The sequence below is a fragment of the Sorex fumeus genome, unplaced genomic scaffold, assembly GCF_029834395.1.
Source record: "Sorex fumeus unplaced genomic scaffold, SorFum_2.1 ptg000122l, whole genome shotgun sequence".
Taxonomy (NCBI): Eukaryota; Metazoa; Chordata; class Mammalia; order Eulipotyphla; family Soricidae; genus Sorex; species Sorex fumeus.
Window position 1 is genome coordinate 22,432,947 of NW_026606179.1, and position 23,842 is coordinate 22,456,788.

The window sequence follows — 23,842 nt, forward strand, 5'->3', positions numbered from 1 at the left end:
CTCACACAACAATTCCCTGGGAGACATGTGGTTCCAGAGGGTGTATATGGAAGACCACTCCAACTGCTTTCCTGGCCTGGACATGTTGTATTTTATGATCACCATTAAAACAATATTTTACAATTTTCTGCCATTCATTATAACTTACAAATGTGTGCAATTTCAGGTTATTTGGAGATATTTCAGATACTCTTCATCATTTGCTCCAATTTATTGTTGTTATTAGGTATCAGAACCAAGGCCTCACATACACAAGACATGCAGAGTACTGCTGATTTACTTCTCTGGTCCTTAATCTTTCTGAATTTAGTATATAACTTACTTTAAGGGACAAATTTGCCTGTTCTACTGAGTAGTTCATGTGTGCTTAAAAAGACAAAACTAAACCCTAACCCTACATAATATTGCTGCTACCACTTAGGAGCTGTCTCATCGAGCAATATTCCTCATCTTCAAACTTCTTTGATAAAACATGGTCAATTTAAAATGCACCCATCATCTGACTGCTGAGGTAACGTACTACAGGTACTCAGCATGGTACAGCTATCATGTCACTTTATTAAATAACAATTTTCAGTTCATAAATTAAGGGCAAAAAGAGCCTCATCTTTGTATTTCAAAATCATTTTAGAGGAGCTGGAGCAATAGCATAGCACGTAGGGCATTTGCCTTGCACGTGGCCGACCCGGGTTCGATTCCCAGCATCCCATATGGTCCTATGAGCACTGCCAGGGGTGATTCCTGAGTGCAGAACCAGGAGTAACCCCTGTGCACTGCAATGTGTGACCCCCCAAAAAAAATCATTTTAGGGCCACTGTTACTGTTCAAGGTGTATATACACGATGCATGTGTCAGGTCCTGAGTTCAATTTTCAGCACCTCACAGCCTGTCCTGAACACCCCCAGCACTTACTGGTGGGATTTCTACAATAATAAGATAATAGTAACAACAATAATAGTTTAATTAACTGCCCCAGGATTGAATAAAACGCTCTAATTTACCTGGTGCCTCATTCTTTCAACGAAGAATATCTCCTCCCCTCCCACTCCAACTCTTGCCAAAGCATATACTCAAACTCGTGTTTGGCTATACCTTGCAATGCTCAGGGGCCATGTGATGTCAAGGCTTGCAAAGCGCAACACTGCAGCCCTGGGAGGAACTCAAAACTCTCCTGGTCAACACACAAGTGCCCCCGCCCCAACTGACAAGGAGAAACACTGTCATGGTGAATATTTAAATGGCCTATCTCTGGTTCTCTTTTCATTTGGTGCTAGGAACTGAACCCACGGCCTTAGACATAGAGATGAGGCAGATGCTTTATTTCTATTATCAGCAAGATTAAACATTTTTCTTTCTCTTTTTTTGCTTTTTGGGTCACACCCGGCGATGCACAGGGGCTACTCCTGGCTCTGCACTCTGGAATCACTCCTGGTGGTGCTCAGGGAACCATATGGGATGCTGGGAATTGAACCCAGATCGGCAAATGCCCTAGACACTGTACTATCGCTCTAGCCCCGATTTAAACATTTTCCCACTGAACCGGTCATTTGTAACTTTCTTCTGAAAATGGCAGGTCAGTTCCTAATTCTGTCAAGCTACAGCTCTTTATTTTTAGAAGCACTAGAGCTATTAAAACTTTATGATATAAATGTCAAATAAAAAAGTTTTTCCAATTAACACAGTATAATCCTAATTTACCTAAACTTTCTAGTAAGTTTTTTTAAACTTAAACATCTGGTTGCACTAAACCTGTGTACTGCTTTGGGTGGAATGAATATTTTAATAATATTAATTCTAATTAATGACAAGTATTTTGTTTTTGGGCCACACCAGTGGTACTCAGGGCTTTCTCCTAAAGGGTCCAGAGGACCAAACAGGATGCTGGGATCAAACCTAGGGTTAGCTGTGTGCAAGAACAACATGTCACTGTGGTACTCTCTAATCTCTCATTTATTATGTATTCTTCAATTTCTTTCATTAGTGTATCTAATAGTTTTCAATCTTCTTCATCATTTTGAAGTCTTCACCATTTTAGTTCAATTTATTACTCAGTAATGTATCAGACTTTTGTTTTAGTGGGGGTGGTTAAGGCCACACCCAGCAGTATTCAGAACTTATTGCTGGCACTGTGCTCAGGGGTCACTCCTTGGTGGTGCTCAATACAGAGGTTATCCCCAGCAGGTACCAGGTACCATATGCATCGCTGGGGATAAACTCTGCATTATCTCTCTGGCCCCTTTCTTGTTTTTAACCCAAATGTAAATACACTAATCTCTTATGACAATTATTATAATATTAAAATGCAACACACTGACTTTGTATACTGCAATTTGACTGAATTCATCAGTTCTGTTTCCTAAAGGACTTTTAGGGTTTTTCTATATATAGTGTCATTTCCAAGTAGTTCCTTTCCAATTTGGAAATCTTTTATTTTTCTCTCTCTTGCTTAAGGGCTCTCTGACTAGAACTTCCAATACTATTTAAGTCCTATTCTATAAGACATACCGAACAGTTTCAAAAGTAACAACATGAATATCACTCCTAATTATAAACCCAAGTCAAGTTTTTCTTACAATTCTATTTGTTCTTAAAACATCTCTCACCAGACTAACACCCCAGGATAGTAGAGATAAGGGCCAGGATGATTACTCCATGGCTTGGAAGCCGGCCTCATGTGCTGGGGGAAAGGACAGCTGGCATAGAAAAGGGATCAAGTAAATGATGCTTGGAGGGCTCACTCGGGATGGGAGATGTGTGCTGAAAGTAGACTATGGACTGACCATATGGCCACTTAGTAACTATAATGCAAACCGTAACACCCAAAAGGAGAGAGAGAGTAAAAGGGAATGTGCCTGCCACAGAAGCAGAGGGAGGGATCCTGGGAACATTGGGGGTGGAGAATGGGCACTGGTGGAGGGATGGGTACTCGATCATTGTATGACTGAAATGTAATCACAAAAGTCTAAGTCTGTAAAATATTAAAAAACAAAAACCCCAAACAAAAACAACTTCAAGAGTACAGGTTACCCAAACTGTTTCTGTATGGTTTTCAATTTCAGATATATCCTTAGTACCGATATTTTCTTTTACAGGGGAAAAGGGGAACTTTTTTTCTTCTGGTGATTCTCAGGCTTCTGGGCTGGCAAGCCCAAGGATGTGGTGCTGCTTGGGCCCCACCGTTAGCACCAGTAGTTCCAGCTTACATTCATTCACTTTAAGACCTGCTTTTATTTTTTGCAATTTAAAAAGATTGCATTTTCATGATGTCACAGAACTGCGCCTTAATTGCAAATCCAGAGTAATCAATACAAGCTGAGCATACTACTGAAAATTCTCAGTATTGAGAAAAGACAGTTTTGCACAAATAAGAATCTGTTTCCCCCCATTTTTTGTTTTGGGGTCACACCCTGAGGTGCTCAGCTTTTTTTCTTGGAGGTGGTTGGGGGACCAAATGCAATGTTGGGGATTAAACCTGGGCCTCCCTGAATGCAAAGCCTGTAATCAAACCATTATCTCTCCAGACTCTTTTTATTTTATACATATGCAAAATATTTATATTCTTGAGAAATCATATCTATACAATAACATCTTAGGAATTTTAACTAAATTTATTAACTAATGAATTTCAAGATGGTCACGGTCATGGTCCTCCCGTTGTTCATCGATTTGCTCGAGCGGGTCCAGTAACGTCTCCATTATGAGACTTGTTACTGTGTTTGGCATATCGAATACGTCACGGGGAGCTTGCCAGGCTCTGCCGTGCGGGCGAGATACTTTCAGTAGCTTGCCGGGCTCTCTGAGAGGGGCAGAGGAATAGAACTCGGGTCGGCCATGTTGGCCGCTTGTAAGGCGAACGCCCTACCTGCTGTGCTATCGCTCCAGGCCACTTTATTTATTTTTGCTTTTTTGGGTCATGCCCAGCGATGCTCAGGGGTTACACTCAGGGCTCTGCACTCAGAAATTACTCCTGGCGGTGCTAGGGGGACCATGTGGGATGCTGGGAATCGAACCTGGGTCAGCAGTGTGCAAGGCCTACCCACTGCACTACGGCTCCAGCCCCCCTAAAAGCTAGATTTATGATTCAGTGTAACAATGTAAATTGGTAAAGGATTATTTTATTTTATTTTGGGGCCAAACCTAGTTATGCTTAGGGTTTACTCCTGACTCTGCGTTAGGGATCACTCGTGGCTGGCTTGGGAGAACTAAATGAGTCCCAGGAGCAGCTGTGAGCAAGGCAAGTTATCTCTCTGGCCCCTAAATGATGATTTTACTTTAACTATAAAAGATTAAGGTCTAACTCTTGAGACTTAAAACATTACTCTCTAGTTAGAAACTGCAATGTAGGGGGACTTAAGGGTTAAGGTACACAGGTATAAAGTAACACTAGTCTAATCTGACCAACATATACTAAAAGCAATCTTTCACACAATATAAATACTCCTTAATGACGTTAATATTTTTTTACCCACTTATTTTGGTTTTGGTCACACTGGTAGTGCCCAGGGCTTACTTCTAGCTCTGTGCTCAGCAATTACTCCTGGTAATGCTCTCGGGACCATACGGAATGCTGGGGATGGAAGCTGGGTCAGCTGTGTGCAAGGCCCAAGTGGCTTACCCACTATACTATTGCTCTGGCCCCCTCATTAGTATTTTGGAATAATAATTAACAGCATTACCTCCAACCACCTTTTATAAAAATACTGTTGGGGGGAAAAACGCTAAAATGGATCCACTTTCTATAACATAAATTTAAAATAACATTCAATGACATATCTAGGTATTTTATTTTACGATTGACTTTTTAAAGAAATAAGCTTTACAAAACCAGTTATGAGTAGGAACATTAAATAAGGCCCTAAAAATATAAGTTACAAAAAGGAACACCGAACAATATGCCTGAACGTTTGCTATATAAAATAGCATATAAATATAAAATATATAAAATAATATATTATTATATATAAAATATATAAAATAATATATAAATTTGATATGTCCTTGTGCTAAAAATTGGAAAATAAGTAAAAAAAGGGGGGAAAAAAGAAAAAGAAGAAAGCACAACATACCAACACCAACAGCACCAAACTGCTGACCAACTAATGAACTGGGACTGAATTGACTGTATGTCGGCATCCTGCCAAAAGGTCCGTAGGAACCCACTGTCTGGAATGAAGAAGTAGATGAGCCTAGTGAAGACTAAAGAAAGACCATAGGTTATTTTCCCAGGCTCTGAACAACATGAATATAAGTTTTAAAAGTTGGATATTTAAATTTCCAATTAATTATAGCATTCAATGACTAAACACAAAAGGCAATTATAACAAGCTACTATAGTATGAAATGGTTAAATAACCAAGTTTAGTATCTGTATGTATGTACCAATTACATTCAATGTAATTAATGTTATATTCCACAATAAACTGCTGTGAATTAAGATTGTTACAGATTTAGAAAAGAACTGAGGAAAAATTACTGAGTAAGCAATTCTGCTGGAAAAAAAAAAGTATACAGGTATACTCCATTTTGGGCAGAGCTGGCATCCCAACTTGGGTTCTTTTATTCCTTTCTTCAACTTTATGAGGTACTCTCTCTCTTTTCTCTTTTGTATTTCCCCAATAAACTATTATTTTTGGTGAAAGAGGAAAGAGGGGGAAAAGTATGAAAAGTCAAAACTGTTTATACTAAGCCTGATACTTTCATAAGTAAGAATTACGGTGCTGGAAGAAAACACCACTCTGACTTGTTAAAAGTACCTTTTACTCATCTCCATTTAAATTTTACCTACCACTTAGCATGTCTTCAGAAGACTAAAAATAACCAATATCACCATGGCTTGTAGCATGAAACACATACGAATACAGTGGCATGGGTCTTGGATTCTGGAGCCAGATTGACTAGGTCTGCTCAAATTGAGGTTCTAATTCAATTTTCTGACAGAATAATTTTAAGAATGGTATTAAATTTGGAGTACTGCGAGAATTAAATGTGCATATATAAATGCTTTGGTTCAAATAGTGCTTCTTATACCATTAGATCTTAACAAATTTTAGGTATTTTAGCTACTGTGGAAACTGGAAAAAATTTTTGGGGGGGATGGAGGAAGGGGAATCAAACACAGGTTGGCAGCACTCAAAAAAGGGCCTTCCCTGCTGTACTATCTTTCTGGCTCCAGAAAATATTTTTAATAAAAATAAGACTCCTCAGTTACTTTTAAAATTAGTCCAACTTTTGATCAAAAAAGACAGTAAACAAATTTGGGAACTATATTATCCAGTTGTTTTAAGACATCCAGATAACTAAGAAATGTTAAATCACATAAACTTTAAATTGAGAAAATTGAAAAACAAAAACAAAAAACCCCAAGACCCTCAAATTTTTATTATTAATAAAAGTTATAATTTTTATTATAATAAAAATACCCCAAAACTCAGTAGGTAAAAAGCCAAGGCAAGACATATAATGGAATTTATCTGCATTCTAAGACAAATTTACTCATTAGTTACCTGAACAATAGCTGGGTCCTGAGGCAAAGAACATTGTGGTTTTGGTGGTTCACAAACGGTGAGGTCTTTAATATCACTCCCACGGAAAATAATGTATTCAAAGACTTCATCTCGAGGTGGTATTGGACGATCTGTTGGTCTGTCTTCTGTACCAAAGGACCGAACTGGTGAGAGAACAGGGAACATGTGAGATTGTGTATTATCACCATTTATTGTTGCTGCTCAAGTCTGAGGGGCCTTCAGGGAAACACCCCACAATGCTTAGGAGACTGTGTGGTGATAGGGATAGAAATTGAGGTTGATCACACGTATGATACGTGCCTTAAACCCAGTATTATCTCTATGGCATTTGGGTTGTACCTCCTCCAGGTGTTCCAAGCTCTGAGAAACCCATCAGTCACAGAATTGTAAATCACAGAGACGGGCTGGTGGGTGGGAGAGAACTTGGCACACTACTGGAGGGAAGTGGACACTGGTGAAGCGATTAAATGTTGGCACACTCATGCCTAAAATTCATCAGTAACTGAGTAAATCATGGACACACACACACACACACACACACACGAGCAGTCTCAACGAGATGTCAGCAGTCCGAGGTATATCTAAACCCACATAATTAAGTGGGATTATTTAAGATTTAAGATAGCATTATTCAAAGTTAAACTGTAGAATACCAGCATCACAAATAACAAAATGGCCACAAAGATTTCTGGTAATTCATTCAACTCCACTGGATTAAGATTTTCTGGAGCAAAGGTCTAGGAATCTGAACAAACCAATTCCCCCAGTTTTTAATAAATTTATTAACGTGTCAGATTGTCTTAGAAAACTTCTAAAAATGTCTATCTATTTAGGAGTTCCAAAAAATGGGCTGGAGTGACAGTACAGGGATAGGGTGCATGTATTGACAGGGCTGACCTGGGTTCAATCCCAGCATGAGCCCACCAGGACTGATTCCTGAGCACAGTCTCATGTGCCAAACCCCTTTGTGGGGGGCGGGGAAGGACAAAGAATGTTATATTGGTTTCAACATCAACTTTTTTTTTGCTTGTTTGCTTTGGGCCATACCAGGCAGTATTCAGAACTTACTCTGACTCTGCGATCACCCCTACTGAGCTCAGGAGACCACATGAGGTGCGAGGGATGAAACCCCAGTCAGTTTCATACAAGACCAGTGCCCAACCCGCTACACTATTGTTCTAGGTCCCCGTTATTTATTTTTTTTTAACATGTCTAGGTAACAATTAAACATTAAATAGTCTATTATGTCCACATATTACAGGTTCCCTGTGGCTCCACTTGGCTATGTACTTAGCAAGTGCTTACTGCAGGCCATAATTTTGTTGTTTTGGGGCCACATCCAGTGTCAGGGATCAAACCAGAGTCAGTCATGTGCGAGGCAAGTATATTAACCCCTGTACTATCTCTCTGGCTCCTTATATTTTGTAGTGGCAGTTAGGACATATCTGGCTGTGCCCAGGGATTAATGTGGTGCTGGGGAAGGAAACTGAATCAGCTGAGTGCAAGGCAAGCAAGCTCCTTACCCACTCTACCATCTCGGGTCCCAACCTCATTTTAGTTCCTAATAAACTAAAAACTGATTGAGGCTGTGGCTCCATGGCAGACCATTTGCTTTGTATATCTGAGTTATGAGCCCTGAGTTCATTTGCTGGCACCATCTTTGCACTTCCTGCTCTCTGCTCCCCAAGGTGAGAATATGAGAGGTATCCTCTTAACGAAATTTTAAGTATAGAGCATTGTTAACTACAAGCAAAATGTTGTATAGAAGAGCTCTAGAACTTCACTTATAAATTCAGTATCTATTAAATGCTTCATTTCCTTTCCACCATCTTAGAATTTATCCTTTGGAGACAGGGAAAAATAAAATGAAAATGAATGCTGAAGATCAGTTTGGAAGCAAATGGGCACTGATGGTCAAGTGGTAAAGAAAAAGCTAAGGTTTTTTTTTTTTTCTTTTTGAGTCACACCCAGTGATGCACAGGAGTTACTCCTGGTTCTGCACTCAGGAATTACCCCTGGCAGTGCTCAGGGGACCATATGGGATGCTGGGAATCGAACCCGGGTCGGCCACGTGCAAGGCATACGCCCTACCCGCTGTGCTATTGCTCCAGCCCCGAAAAAGCTAAGTTTTAAAGAGGCTTGCACTTTTTGCTCCAGCACACCCTCTTGAGCAACACCAGGAGTAATCTCTGAGCACAGAGCCAGGTGTGCCCCCAATCACCACACCCCAAACCCCATATTTTATCTAATTTCTCAGAATTCTACATCTCTGGTCACCTTCCTCCCAAAATAGACCAATGTCCATAACATAAATAAATACACATTAGGTAATATTAAACTTAATGTGTATGTGTTGGGGTAAAATCCCGTGTATGAGTGCAAATGTTATAATCTAAGAATAACAATTATCTGAACTAATAACACAGATTAGAGCTGAAGTGATGGTTCAGTGGGTAGGGGACTTGCAGACCAGGGTTCAATCCCTGTTTTGTCTCCCGAGCCTCTCCAGGAGTGATCCTTGACTACAGGTTCAGGAATAGGCCCAAAGCAATGCTGGATGTGATCCAAAAGGAAAAATAAACACATCCCAACCCTCAAGAGACCCCTGCAGATTAATGTGACATGAAATATTACAGAGTAGGAAGATCCATAAAGCCAGTTCTTCCAGTGAAACAAGTACCTGACATGCATTGTCTGGAATGTACCGTTTGGAACTATGGGATTTTTTTTAAACACTTGCAGTATCCTTGGGAATACTCGATAAGTATTCCACAGAATGACCTGATATTCCTGTTCTTAATTTCCCATCACCTAAATGTTAGCCAACGAGAAGCAGAGTAGTGTTTCTGGTGCACCTTGTGGGTAACTGGTTGACAATAAGCACCTCATCCTTCAAAACTTGGGATTCTATGATTTGATCTGTTGGCACTTCACAGAGGAGCCTGCACAGTTCCCCAAATAACAGAAGGCCCGCACTTTGATTCCAGTCCTCCTGCTGCTCTAAGCAGTGTTGGCAAAGGCACGTAAGGGAAAGACCCTTATCGCCTCTGTCCAACAGCAGAATTTTCATTATTCTCAACTGTACGTGGACCAGTCTTCAGAATAAATCATGGTTAGCCCCCAACTAACTTTCAAAAACTAAAAGTGAACTTCATAAAAATATTTTCTCTGATCCCAGTGAAATTAATCTAGAAAGTTTGCAAGTTTCAAATTATAAACACTATCAAACCAATAATTAAAAAAAATCAAACTTAAATAATTTGAGAAGAAAGCATAACACAACAAAATCGTAGGATTCAGAGAATGCTGTACTTAATAGGAAATTTGTGATTCTAAATGCGACATTTAAAATAGCAAAACCTCTTGGGGGTTAGGTGCTGCCAGCAGGTCAATCTGCATCTGTGAGGCGAGTCCCTCAGCAGCCTGATGGTGCCTTCAGACTTCCAGACCTTTGGCCAGACCCCAAAAACTTGGGGCAAAGTTTACCAAGAAAGTAAACGGCCAAAAGTTAGGTATGTGGGAGACACACCCACAAACCATCTTCGGCTCATCTATGTAATTGGAGGCATGGCCTCTCTGGTTCCCAATCGAACTGCTTAACGGCCATGATCCAAGAGACTCAGGAACAAATCTCGGAACCCAGCAGGTTTTGGCAGAAATCCCTCCAGATTTAAGTGTTAAAATTTTGGAACTTCAAAATCTTGTGGCCACTACTACTGCACAACCATGCGACATGTTATTCATAACCAGCAGTAGAAAACAAATTGTTTACTGTTGCCTTTTCAGCAGATCTGAGTGTTGGGGTAAAATCCCAAATAATAATGGTGGGTCTGGTGTCAAAATATTGAATGTAATCAAAGTAGAGAGAGAGTAATGTGGAAATCATCTGCCCCGCAGGTAGGGGGAGGGTGTGGGATGTGGGTATAATGGGGTTTTTGGTGGTGGAGAATGGGCACTGGTGAAGGTATGGGTGTTTCATTGTATGACCAAGACTTAAACCCGAAAGCTTTGTAACTGCTCTCATGGTGATTCAATAAATAAAATTATAAAAAATGAAAAAAAAAAAGCAAAGCCTCAAATCAATATGTACTTTAAGAAAATAGAAAAATATGTAAATCAATGTCATCTTAATTAAAAAAGAAAAAGTGCAAACTAAACTGAAACCCCAAAAAAAAACCATGATTAGAACAGAGGGGGAAAAAATGGTTCTCCAGAAAAAAAGAAAAATTCAACAAATAGACAATCCTCTTAAGAAAAAGGGTAGCACTGTAGCACTGTACTCCTGTTGTTCAAATTGAGTGGGCCCAATAACGTCTCCATTGTGAGACTTACTGTTACTGTGTTAGGCATATGGAATACCACAGGTTGCTTGCCAGGCTTTGCCGTAGGGGTGAGATACTCTCGGAGAGCCTCAGTAGCTTGCCAGGCTCTCCCAGAGGGGCGGAGGAATGGAACGGTGGGTAAGAAGATACAAAAGAACTATTAGCAGAAATGAAAGTAAGAGCATTATCAAAAGTGACTTAAAAAGAAACAGTATCTCCATAGGTCTGTAACAAACAGATTGTATCAAAATTCAAAACTTCCAAAGTTTGTTACTGGTAAATTGAATGCTTGAAGAATCAGCAACAGTTACAACTGAAGTTCCCCAAATAGAAAGAAACACTTTGTAACACATTTTAAGAGAGTTTTATCACCCAAACTTAAGAAAGCTAGAGACCCAGGGACAGCTCAGTGGAAACCTCTTACAAGCACAATTGACAGGTCAATCCCTAGAACTGCCATTAGTTCTCCAGTGCCAGAGTGTAGATTCTGCAATCAATGTGCAACCCTGGTTATCACAGCATCAGCATTACCACCACACAGCGGGAAGGGCTGAAACAACTGTTATGAATCCAGACACAAAAATTCTCAGTAAAGTATAAGTCAATGGAATCCAAGAGTACATCAAAAGATTCACACCGTTAATAAGTGTAAATGAGGGGCAATATTCTAGAAATACCAAGGTAAAAAAAATTCAGAAATTCAAAAATTTTTTCAACAAAATCTACATGTTAGTAACTGAAATGAAGAAACACAACACAAAAAACATTTTCTAAATTTAACACCGTTTTATATTAAACTAAAAAAAAAGTAAATGTCCTGAGCATAATAAAAGGAATATATGAAAAACACAGCTAACTTCGTACTCAATGGTGAAAAAGACTGAAAGCTATCCTGTAAGATCAGAAGTACTAGCTTTTAACCAGCTATTCAGTGTACCATAACAGTGTACCAGAAGTTCTAGTTAGTACGATTAAACAAGCTGCAGCCATCCAAATGGGAGAGGAAGAAGTAAAACTGAAGACTACATGATTCCATCTATAGAAAATTCCACAGGCCCATTAAAAGGAAAAGAGAGCTAATAACTGAATTCTGCAAATCAACTAACAAAAACCCGATACGTTTTTCCATATAGGATTTGGAAAAAAAAATTAAGAAAATGATTCTGAAGCCGGAGAATTAGTTCGATACACTGAGCTCATGCTTTGTGTACAAGAGGCTTTGGTTTGATACCTGACACTGGAAGTTCCTTGGAGCAACACCTGAGCTGGCAACAATTCCTCAGTAACTGGGAGTGGTCGAAAAACCAAAACCAAACAATTCCAATTACATTAGCGTACACCAGAATAAGACACCTAAGAAATCCTACAGGAATAACTTATGTAGAAAAGGTAGATTACATAGTATATAATAACTATATAGGGGTGTGGCCAGCTGGGAGAGGGCAGGCAGTGCTCAAGAACCATGGAGTACTCCAGGTACTGGGACTTACCTCGGTGTCCCTTGTACACTAGGCTCCTGCTCTATTACTTGGACTATCCAGCCCCTCTAAAAATAAATGTTAGTAAGTAGAAAGTAAGTAGTACACACTGACATTTACAACACTGCTGACATTAAAAATGACCCCCCCCAAATGAAAAGTCACCCCAATCCATGGATTGGGAGAAATTATGATCACAATACTCCCAAGGATTTACAAACTTCCTATTAAAATTACAAAGTTCCCCTTTCTGAAATAGAAAAGACAAACTCCAGATTCGAATACGGATTTTTTTTTTTTTTTTTTTTTGCTTTTTTGGGTCATACCCGGCGATGCACAGGAGTTACTCCTGGCTCTGCACTCAGGAATTACCCCTGGTGGTGCTCAGGGGACCATAAGGGATGCTGGGAATCGAACCCAGGTTGGCCACGTGCAAGGCAAACGCCCTACCTGCTGTGCTATCACATCAGCCCTTCATATACGGAACTTTAAAAGAACCCAAATAATCAAAATAATCTTGAAAAGTTGAAAGACTTGTATATTCTAATCACAAACACACATAGAATGAGAACAGAAGTGACTGGTACAGCAGATAGGATGCTTACCTTGCATGCAGCTGACCCAGGTTCAATCCCAGGTACCCCACATGGTCCCCAAAGCCCTGCCAGGCCCAGGAGTAAGCCCTGAGCACCTCTGGGTGTGTCCCCTACCCCCAAAACACTCAAGTGTAGTATGTCAAAATAGTGTGGTTCTGATAGGACATACAAATTCATAGAACAAAGTTGGAGAGTTCAGAAATAAACTCAAATATGTATAGTAAATTGGTTTTGCAAACTTTTCTTTCAGGGGGCAGTGATGGGAACTGAACCCCTTTCATATACACAAGGCAAGTGGCTTTTCCACTGACCTATATATTCCAGCAGTCAATTAATTTAGGACAAAAGTACAAAACCATTGGATTTGGGTGTGTGAAGAACAGCTTCTTTGAAAAAGGTTCTGGGGCCATAGAGAGAGTACAATGGGTAGGGTGCAATATTTGATGGAGCAACTTGGTTTCCACCCTCCAGCACTGCATCGTGTTCTGAGAACCACCAGGTGTAATCCTTGAGTACAAAGCCAAGCCTAAACTCTACATCAGCTGTGACCTCCCCCCCAAATAAAAAAGTTCTGAGACAAATGGTAATCACACCTAAATAAGATGGCTTGGGCTGGAGATAAAAGTACAGCAGGTAAGGTGGCTTACCTTGCACATACCTGACCCAGGTTACATTTCTGGCATCCCTTTCTGGTTCCCGAAGCCCACCAAGAAACAAAGAACCCAGAGTAACCCATGAGCACAACTGGATGTGGCCCCAAAATAGCACTGGAGCACTGTCTTCCTGTTGTTCACTGATTTGCTCAAGCAGGCACCAGTAATGTCTCCATTGTGAGACTTGTTACTGTTTTTGGTGTATCGAATACGTCATGGGTAGCTTGCCAGACTTTGCCATGCAGGCGGAATACTTTTGGTAGCTTGCTGGGCTCTCCGAGAGGGGCGAAGAATCAAACCCAGGTCGGCCACGTGCAAGGCAAAAACTCCCTACTCGCTATGCTATTGCTCCGGCCCGTGGCCCAAAAATAATTGTGTAAAATAATTTTTTAATAAAAGATAGATAAGAACCCTACCTAACCCCATATATAAGAATTAACTCAAAGTGGTTATAATACTGTGATATAACAAATGTATATATTTTGGTTTTCATCTCCAGCACTTATCCAAAGCTCCTTTACTCTTTGGAATTTTCTAATTTACTAAGAATGTCTTTTGACATATGACATATATTATTTTGGTGTGTTTTGGGACAGGGACTGGGGTTTGGGATGGAAACATCCCGAATTGGTGGTGGGATTGATGTTTGAATATTGAATGTAATCAAACATTGTGAACTAACTTTAGCACTGTAGCACCGTTCTCCCGTTGTTCATCAATTTGCTCAAGCGGGCACCAGTAACGTCTTATAAAATTAAAAAATTTTAAAAAAGTCATGTGGAGTTCATGCCCAATTCAATCAGCTTAATCAATGGCTGAATAAATTGCAGGACTCCTATATTGCAAAAAAAAAAAAAGTGTCTTGATACTGGTTCCTGTCATTTGAACAGGGTTCCCAAATTTTTTGGATGGTAAACAATTTTGTTCAAATGAGAAATTAAATAAAATTCCCAAGTGACTCAGCAATTTCCCTCGTAATGGAAAAGCTTTGTGAAAGGGACTGGTCACCAGAAATTAAGCTGATTGCAAAGTTGAGCCTCACCCCATCCTGAGGAGAGGCAGAAGCTCTCACGATCAAGCCTGTGACGAAGCCTCTACTCAGAGTTTGAAGAACTTCCAGGTTATGAACGAACACAAGGAACCACTGGAAGGATGGGACGCCTCAAGGGGGCAGGAAAGCACTACACACAGCACCACAGACCTGGTTCCACCTCCGCTGCTCCTGAGTTGTACCCTCTTATAACAAGCCGGCGATCTAACATTTCAAGTAAACTGCTCTCCTTAGTTTTGTGAGCTGTTCTAGGATATAATAAAAACCAAGAAGGTTGTGGGAAGTTTCAGTTTAGAGTCGTACAATTCGTAATCTGGGATTTGAACTTGCTGCCTAATGGGGGCAAGGGTACAATCCTGCCAGACCGAGAATTTCAACACTCCAGAGCACCCAAATTAAAACTCAAGATAATCCACTTGGTAATTGGGAGAGCTGGAGAACTGGGTGATGTGGACCACAGTTTTCTCTCCTGGCCACTGCCCCCACCCTAACTTTGGAGACTAAAAATACTGAGGGCAAATTGGGAGCCACAGAAGAAACAGTTTTTCTTCTGGTTAGACCAATGGGCTCTTTAAGACCATTATTAGAGCCCAAACTTGAAACCTATTAAAGTTAACATAATAGTCGATATTTAAAACTTTGAATTTGCTGGTAAAAAAAAAAATCAGCTGTTGTGGAAAACAGCTTGGTTGTTCCTAAAAAAAAAAAAATTAAACAAAATTCCCATGTGACTCAGCAATTTCCCCCGTATGTATGTAAACATATGTCCACAGAAAAACTTGTACAGAAATGTTGAAAGCAGTATTCATAATAGCCAAAAGGTAGAAGAAATTAAAATGCCTATCAACAGATGAATGTATAAACAATTGTTTTTTGTATTCATACAGTAGCACACACCCACCAAAATGCCAATGACATAAATAAAATTGAATGTTGATATGTTACAAGTTCTAAAACAAGATACTAACGGAAAGAAGCCAGACATAAAACAACACATATTACACTCTCTCTTCTGCATGATACATCCAGATACGGTTAGTCAGAGAAACAGAAAGTGGTTGTGGTGGTGGTAAGTTGGTAAGGGCCAGGGGGAAACGGGAAGGATTACTTAATGGTAAGGGAATTCTAAAGTGTTGAGAACGTTTTTTTCAAATTAAGGAGAGGTGGTGGTTACAACATTGTGACTACACTAAATGCCTCTGACTCATACAGTTATAATGGTTAATTGTATGTTACAGAAATTTCACTTCGATAAAGCACGTACCTCCAAATATAGTCTGGAAGAAAATACACAAATGATAATAATGGGGTTAGAATGTTGAAACTAGGGGTGATTGTTCTCTATATTATAAACATCACCATGTTGCCACATTGAGTTAATAAGTATTCTAGTTTTTCTCATTCCCTAAGTTAGAAAAAAAATTTAAGTGTTTAAAACCATTCTCTTTTAAAAATGTTTAAAAGAAAGTGAAAAATAGGAAAAATAATTATATTTGTGGCAAAGAGTATGATTCTATATTTCTGACTAAATAGTAAAGATTAACAGGCATGCCTTCCATGATTATCTTCTAAAAAGATCACGGTCACGGTCCTCCCGTTGTTCATCAATTTGCTCGAGCGGGCCCAGTAACGTCTCTATCGTGAGACTTGATGTTACTGTGTTTGGCATATCGAATACGTCACAGGTAGCTTGCCAGGCTCTGCCGTGCGGGCGAGATACTCTCGGTAGCTTGTCGGGCTCTCCGAGAGCGGCAGAGGAATCGAACTCGGGTCGACCATGTTGGCGGCTTGTAAGGCAAATGCCCTACCATTGTGCTTATCTAAAAAGATAAGTAGAGTAAATATTTGGCAAAATCATTCATCTGAAAAATCTCTTAACAGATCTGATCTGGGGATGTGGTTCAACTGTATGCCCTGCATGTATGAAGTCCTGAGTTCAATCCCTGGCACTGCTACCACAACCATGCCCAACACACACACACACACACACAAACACACACACATAGCAGATCCAATGATGGTTGGAAATGATCACTCTGGGCAAGAGCTAGTACTGAAAAGAGGTAAAGTAATATACTTTTCAGTAACAGTACTGCAAACCGCAGTACCTAAAAGAGGTGGGGAGATGGGGGGGGGGGGGGGAAGAAGGGGGAGAAAGAGAGAGAAAGAAGTGTCTGCCACAGAGGCTGAGACAGGCTGGGGGAGGGGATGACAGTAGGGAAACTGAAGACACTGGTGGTGGGAAATGTATACTGGTGAAGGGACTGGTGCTGGAACATTGTGTGACTGAAACCCAATCATGTACAACCTTGTAACTATCTTACAGTGATTCAATAAAAGAGAATAATAAAAAAATAAGTGACCCCCCAAAGTCTGCAGATCAAGACATGTTCAAACATGGTTAACTTCCCAAATATATCTCCATTATAAAATACCAAAGCTTTCCAAGTAAAATATGACCAACACAACATAATTTAAAGCTCCCCAAAGCGTGTGGTGGTAGAGTTGGTCACACTTGGTGCTGGAGGCTACTCTATGCAATGCTCAAGGGACTCTAGTGGTGCCAGGACCAAATCAGAGTCGATTCCTCTGATCCAAAGTCTTGAAATTAGATTCTCAAATCTATTGATAAGAGAAAAAAAAAGTTTGTTGAATACCAAAATGTGATTTCATAAATGAAAGGCTGGATTAATCAAGAAAGCCCAAAAGTCTGTGGCTAGCAGGTAATACAGCAAAATATGAGCCTAACCCGGCACCCTATATGATCCCCCCCCAGCCAGCCAGGAAGTGATCCTCAGGACTGAACCTTTGAGCACAGAGCCACGAGGAGTAAGCCCTGAGCACTGCTGGGTGTGGTCCAAAAACAAAAATGAAAATAAAATGCCCAAAAGTCAATTAAGAGATTAAGACTAAGTAAATAGAAATCTAGTAACCCTAGAGCTAAAACTCCTCAATCCAGAAAGTCAGCCTTTCTCTTCTAAACACAGATCCTCCCCACCCTCAATTTCAGATTAGCTTCAGGCTAGTTTTCCTCAGGGTTTTCCAAAGAGTCCCAGGTATTCTGCGCACGAAAGGAATTGGCTTGTGAAAATTTACAGATATCTAGGGAAGAGTTGGAGTTTCTTCCTGGAATAATGTTTTTCCAGGTGTCAGTCGTTCTACCAAGGCCTTCAACTGATTGTATACCACACACCAAATCTCAGAGAGTAATCTAAATTTACTCAAAGTCCACTGATTGAAACATTAATTTTAACCTCCTTCCCCAACCCCCCTCAAGCACCCCAGAAATATTCAGAATGCTCAACCAAACCAATAGCTGGGTATTGTGATCCAGTTGACACAAATTAAGCATCACACAACTACACCATTAATTTTCCCACCTGTCAGGAGTTAAGCCCTGGATGTGACCCAACTCCCCTACCCCCTAAAAGATATCTAAAAACACCACTGTTTATAACCACCCCCTTCTAGAATCAAAAGACCTTAAGGATAAGATCTGTATATCATCTTCACAATGCCCACAGTTATCTGACCCAGTAGCCTACATATTGCTGAATATGAGTATTTCCTGAGTTAATTACACTGTGAAAAAAGCTACTAAGAAATATATTTCCAAATTACTGAATGTTGTTTAAACCACGGAAATTGAGTTAATTTACATAAACTTATTTAGGATAAAATGAGAAGGACTACAGCAAATATCAGTAACTGGCTACTAATAGGGGAAAGAGAAAAACAAAAACATAAAGCCCAGCCCAGCATTTACAGAAAACCAGAAAACAAACCACAAAACTCAACAGTGATGAAATGTTCTAGGTATTTTTTCCCTCTGATATTTATCCACGTGTGCAATTCTTATTTTTGCTTGGGGTCACACTCAGAAGTGCTTGATGGGTTGCTTAGGGGGTATGGAGGCATGGATCAAACCGGGAACTGTAGCATGCAAAGCATGTGTTTCAGGCCTTGGAGCCATCTCCCCTGCTCCCAGAGCACAATTCTTATTACACATTCAAGGGCATATTAACTCTTGCAGAGAAATCACGAGATAACTATCTAGAATAAACTGCTTTGATACAGATTTAAACCGCTAAACAGTAAAGGAGCACCATTTATGAACTATCTTTCTATAATGTCTCTTGCACAGCCCTTGACGGCACGATTACAGTAGCAGGCTTTGGTTTTTACTTGGAGTAAATTAGCTTCACAAAATAATGTTCTACACCCAAAACTTCTTTTTTTTTTTTTTTATTTATTTATTTATTGAATCACTGTGGGAAAGGTTACAAAGCTTTCAGGTTTATGTCTCAGTCATGCAAATATCAAACACATTTCCCTTTACCAATACTTATTTTTTCCCATGAAGAACCCCAATAAAACCCCACCCCCCACCCCTCCCCGTCCCTGTGAGGCAGATGAATTCTAGTTAACACTCTATCCGCTTTGATTAGATTGTTTCAATAAAAGATTCACCACTATTATTTAGAGTTTACCCCCCCCCCCAAATCAGACATGCTGAAAAAGCATTGTGAAGTGATTTGCTTTCTCCAGCTGGGTTCAAGAATTAAATGTTGGTTTTGGATTTCTGCTATTTTACTTATTGACCCTGGAAGTATTTCTACTGAAAGTCAGATAGTTAAGAAATTGGTTTCTGTGTTCTGGAGTCGTGGCCATGCTGGAGAGCCGCTCGTGGGGGGCAACTGGTGACCTCGGTAGGGCGTGAAGGGCGGACCGAAACGCCCCCCTTCCCATGAGGTTTTAGTCGCCCCCACACTCCCGGCTCATACCTGCTGTCCACAAGGCTCCCATGTGGCCGCCATCTTTCTTTCCAGAGAGGAGAGGGCGAATGGGGCAACACCCTTTCCCCTCCGGCAGACTTGATGGCCTGGATCAATGCATAGTCCGTTCACTTTTCTGCTCCAAGCTGCTGGGTTCTGCATTAAGTCCTTGTGCTTCTGGGGCTGTGGCTGTGCTGGAGAGCCGCTCGTGGGGGGCAACTGGTGACCTCGGTAGGGCGTGAAGGACAGACCGGAACGCCCCCCGACCCATGAGGTTTTAGTCGCCCCCACTCCCCCGGCTCATACCTGCTGTCCACAAGGCTCCCATGTGGCCGCCATCTTTCTTTCCAGAGAGGAGAGGGCGAATGGGGCAACACCCTTTCCCCTCCGGCAGACTTGATGGCCTGGATCAATGCATAGTCCGTTCACTTTTCTGCTCCAAGCTGCTGGTACACCCAAAACTTCTTACTTTGGTACAGCCGCAGTCTCACACTGCTCCCTTCCTCACACTACCTTCAGGTAGTGAGTATTACTATACTAGAGCATCTCTCTGATCTCTATCATCTCTTCCTGTAGCCACTAGCAGACCTGTCACTCAGACATCACTGAATTACCTCCCTGCACTCCTGTCAGCTTTTATACACGCCAATCACTGATTGGCAAGGACAGAAACTCCCTGTACCTCGTGGGTCATCAATTCAGATGACTTTCCTTTTAACTTTTCAAATATGCTATTTAAATGAATTCCTGGTGCTGAGAAGGAAGCACAGGGGTAAGGCATATGCCCTGCATGTGGTCAACCTAGGTTCCACCCAGGCTACCAAGAGGTGTGGCCTGAAACTCCCCAGCCCCCCAATCTAAACTCCTTACCAATTTAAAATTCCTTATTACTTATCTCTAAAGATATAAGAACTACTGTTTTACTAAAAAGAACCAAAGGGTGGGGGCTGGAGCAATAACACATAGCAGGTAGGGCATTTGCCTTGCACGCGGCCGACCGGGGTTCAATTCCCAGCATCAAACATGGTTCCCTGAGCACCGCCAGGAGTAATTCCTAAGTGCATGAGCCAGGAGTAACCCCTGCGCACTGCCAGGTGTGATCCAAAAAGCAGGGAAAAAAAAAACCCCAAAGGGTCTTGTATTCTGTTAATTTATACATTTTATTATCATCCTCTTTCCTCTTCCATGTGGTCTTAGAGGAAGAAGATCCTTATATTCTTTTTAATCCAAAGTTATTTTTCATAGTACAGACTGGAAATATTGCCTAGTTAACAAAATGACCCTCTCTTTTACATCTTAATTTGTTTCCTCCATATAAGACTCTTCCCTTTGGGTTATTAATATATGCGGATTTACTCAGACATGTTTCTCATTTTAGTGATTAGAACTTCAGTGTAAAGAAATAACGAGTAGTGTGCCATTATTTAGAATTTAGAGATGGCGAGTTGAGGGTGTCATTCAAGGAGAAGAGTACAAAGCTTGAATGTGCAATTCCATGGCTTCAATCCCCTGCAGCCCCCCCTACAGTCTAAAGTTAAACATTAAACAAAACACACAAAGAGAAAGAATTAGTAGAGAGCTATAAAGCTAAAGGAACAATTTGGAAAATAATATGTTGATACAGTAACAATAAAACAATAGTAATAATATAAACATTTTAAAATGTTTTAAAAAGGACACTTTGAAACTGTAGATAAGTGAGATTGATACATTTCTGTAAAGCTCAGAATGGCAAAAACTGCTCTACACTTCTTATCAGAGAATAATATATCCCTACTAGTACCTTCATTTACCACACATTTTCTTAGTAAATATGAAAATGCTCAAGTGGTAGAGCATATCCCTTGCCTAACAAGTCCCTCTGTTCATTCCTGGCACAGCACAGTCCCTAAGCATCACCAAGTGTGTCCCCAATAAAACAAAACTCATTTTCCCAAAACATTTATGTGAGCAACAAATAACTTGCTATGTACAGAAATACAAGGGGGAGTGGGGAGAAATGCTGATGCCCAGTGGTTAAATATAGCAAGATAACACAATTCCAGTTTCTTTACAATTTTTTTTTTTTTTTGCTTTTTGGGTCACACCTGGCGATGCACTGGGGTTACTCCTGGCTCATGCTGGAATCACTCCTGGTGGTGTTCAGGGAACCATACAGGATGCTGGGAATCGAACCTGGGTCAGCCACGTTCAAGGCAAATGCCCTACCTGCTGTGCTATTGCTCTAGCCCCACAATTAATTTCTAAAAGAAAAATTTTAAAGTGAAAACAAATGTCTACAAGATTTAGTCAGTGGTACCCAGTTTTGAGGGCAACAGCCATGGTATCCTGGTGAGGAGCCAGCTGAATCCATGCCTTCCACTCTCCCAAAGCTCTGACTCTGGGACTGACCCTGGCCGCATCAGGGTCACAGAACTTCTTCCCAGCCACAACGAAACTTGTTGTCTTCTATGTGTTCTACTTCACAGCTGATTTGGATCAGAGGGAACCTGAGGCTGGCGTAGAGGTCTCTTTCTCCTAGGGGTGTCTTCTGGGGATACATGGGCTGAAGTCTCGGGTGTGGGGAGCTGGGTGGGGATGGGATCTTTTTGTGCAAGGCTGTGAACTCCATGCAGCACTACTTTCTTGACTTTCAATGCTTCTGCATGGTTTCCGCTTTAGGGAGAGGCCCTTCTTTCAACAGCCACCTTCATGGAAAAAGCAGTGTTCTGTTGTTCATTGATTTGCTCGAGCGGGCACCAGTAACGTCTCCATTGTGAGATTTGTTGTTACTGTTTTTGGCATACTAAATACACTATGGGGAGCTTGTCAGGCTCTGCCGTGCTGGCGGGATACTTTTGGTAGCTTGCTGGGCTCTCTGAGAGGGGCGGAGGAATCGAACCTGGGTCGGCTGCATGTAAGGCAAATGCCCTACCCACTGTGCGATCACTCCAGCCCATTTTCATGGAAAGGAATGGAAATCAGCTTTTTGTTTTATCAGGTTTTATTAGCTTTGATTGTATTTTATATTTCTTCCCTACCTTCCTGTTACTGCTGTCACAATCACCAGGGTACAAGCTAGTTGTGGTGCTTGCCAGGGGCTATACCAAAGTTATAGCTGCAGTGCTTGCAGATCTCAGTTGTGGTGCTCACTAGGGCTTGCATCCTTCTGTGGTGCTTGCACACACCTGGAATATGGTGCAACTGGAAATTATCTGTAGCACTAGGGAGGGAATGCAAAGAATAAGCTGCCCAAAACTGTGCTCAGCACATACGTTGACACCAGAGATTTGGACTTATGACGTACGTTTTCAAGGCAGGAATTCTAAATCACTGCAATATTCCTTTGGGCCCTCTAGAGCAAACTTTTAGAAGGCCAGCCCATTTTCCTAATTTCTCAGAACTGTTCTTTTCTATTTTAACTAGTTAAGGCACACCCTTCATCTTCCCCAAACTCCTTTAATTTTCTTGTTTTGTTTTGGGATCACACCTGGTGATGCTCAGCAGACCGTATGTAGTACTAGAGGTGGAAATCGAGTTGCTGCATGCAAGGCCCTGTACTATCACTTCCTTTCCCAAATTCTTTAAAATGTTCCAACTAACTTCACTACTGTCAGCCTCTTCCTTCCACCCAATCAATTTTTATACAATATCACCAGCACAGATTTTCTGTTTTTGAGCCACACCCCTCAATGCTCAGGGACTGCTCCTGGCACTGCTTGGGGGAGCATATGGGATGCCAGGAATCAAACCATATCCTTGGTGTATGAAGCAAGCTGTTCATTCTGGTCCTTTTCTAAAGCTAGATTTGCAAGTTACTTTTAATACCGTAACACTGTAGCACTGTCCTCTCTTTGTTCATCTATTTGCTCCAGCAGGCACCAGTAACATCTCCATTTTGAGATCTTTTGTTTCTGTTTTTGGCATATTGAATACGCCACAGGGAGCTTGCCAGGCTCTCCGAGAGGGACAGAGGAATCGAACCGGGTCGGCCACATGCAAGGCAAACACCCTACCCGCTGTGCTATTGCTCCAGTGAGTTACTTTATACTCTAAAAATGTTTCTAAAATTGTGTAGAAAAAATGAAATAACAAGTGTAGTGCAAAAATCAACGAGCTGGAATAAAAGAAAAAAAAAACCCATTCCAAAAGATCAGCCAAACCAAGAGATGGTTCTTTGAGAAAATAAGATCGATAAACCATTAGCAAGACAGACAGACAGACAGACACACAGCTCTAATAAACTGAATCAGAAATGCAAAGGGGGATATCACAACACAAACTACATAGGATCAACAGAGATTACTTTGAGAATCTTTACACCATGAAATAAGGGAACCTTGAAGAAATGAATAAATTCCCGAATTCCTATAACCTCCCAAGGCTGAACCAAGAAAATCTGGAATACCTGAACAGACCTATCACTATCAAGGAAATTGTAATGGTAATCAAACGACTTCCCCA

At 40.9% G+C, this 23,842-nt stretch overlaps 1 protein-coding gene across 5 annotated transcripts in view; it reads right to left on the minus strand.

Annotated features, from left to right (window-relative positions):
- LSM14A (LSM14A mRNA processing body assembly factor) overlaps positions 1 to 23,842 on the minus strand; it is a 70,200-nt gene that overhangs the window by 34,208 nt on the left and 12,150 nt on the right. For 3 of the 5 annotated variants that reach the window (XM_056136316.1, XM_056136318.1, XM_056136320.1), the window contains exons 2-3: positions 6,504 to 6,667; positions 5,067 to 5,196 (exon numbers count right to left, since the gene is read on the minus strand). In XM_056136316.1, the coding sequence (XP_055992291.1) occupies positions 5,067 to 5,196; positions 6,504 to 6,667 (294 nt within the window). The remainder of the gene's footprint in view (positions 1 to 5,066; positions 5,197 to 6,503; positions 6,668 to 23,842) is intronic. The other 2 variants (XM_056136317.1, XM_056136319.1) reach the window with 1 other exon arrangement.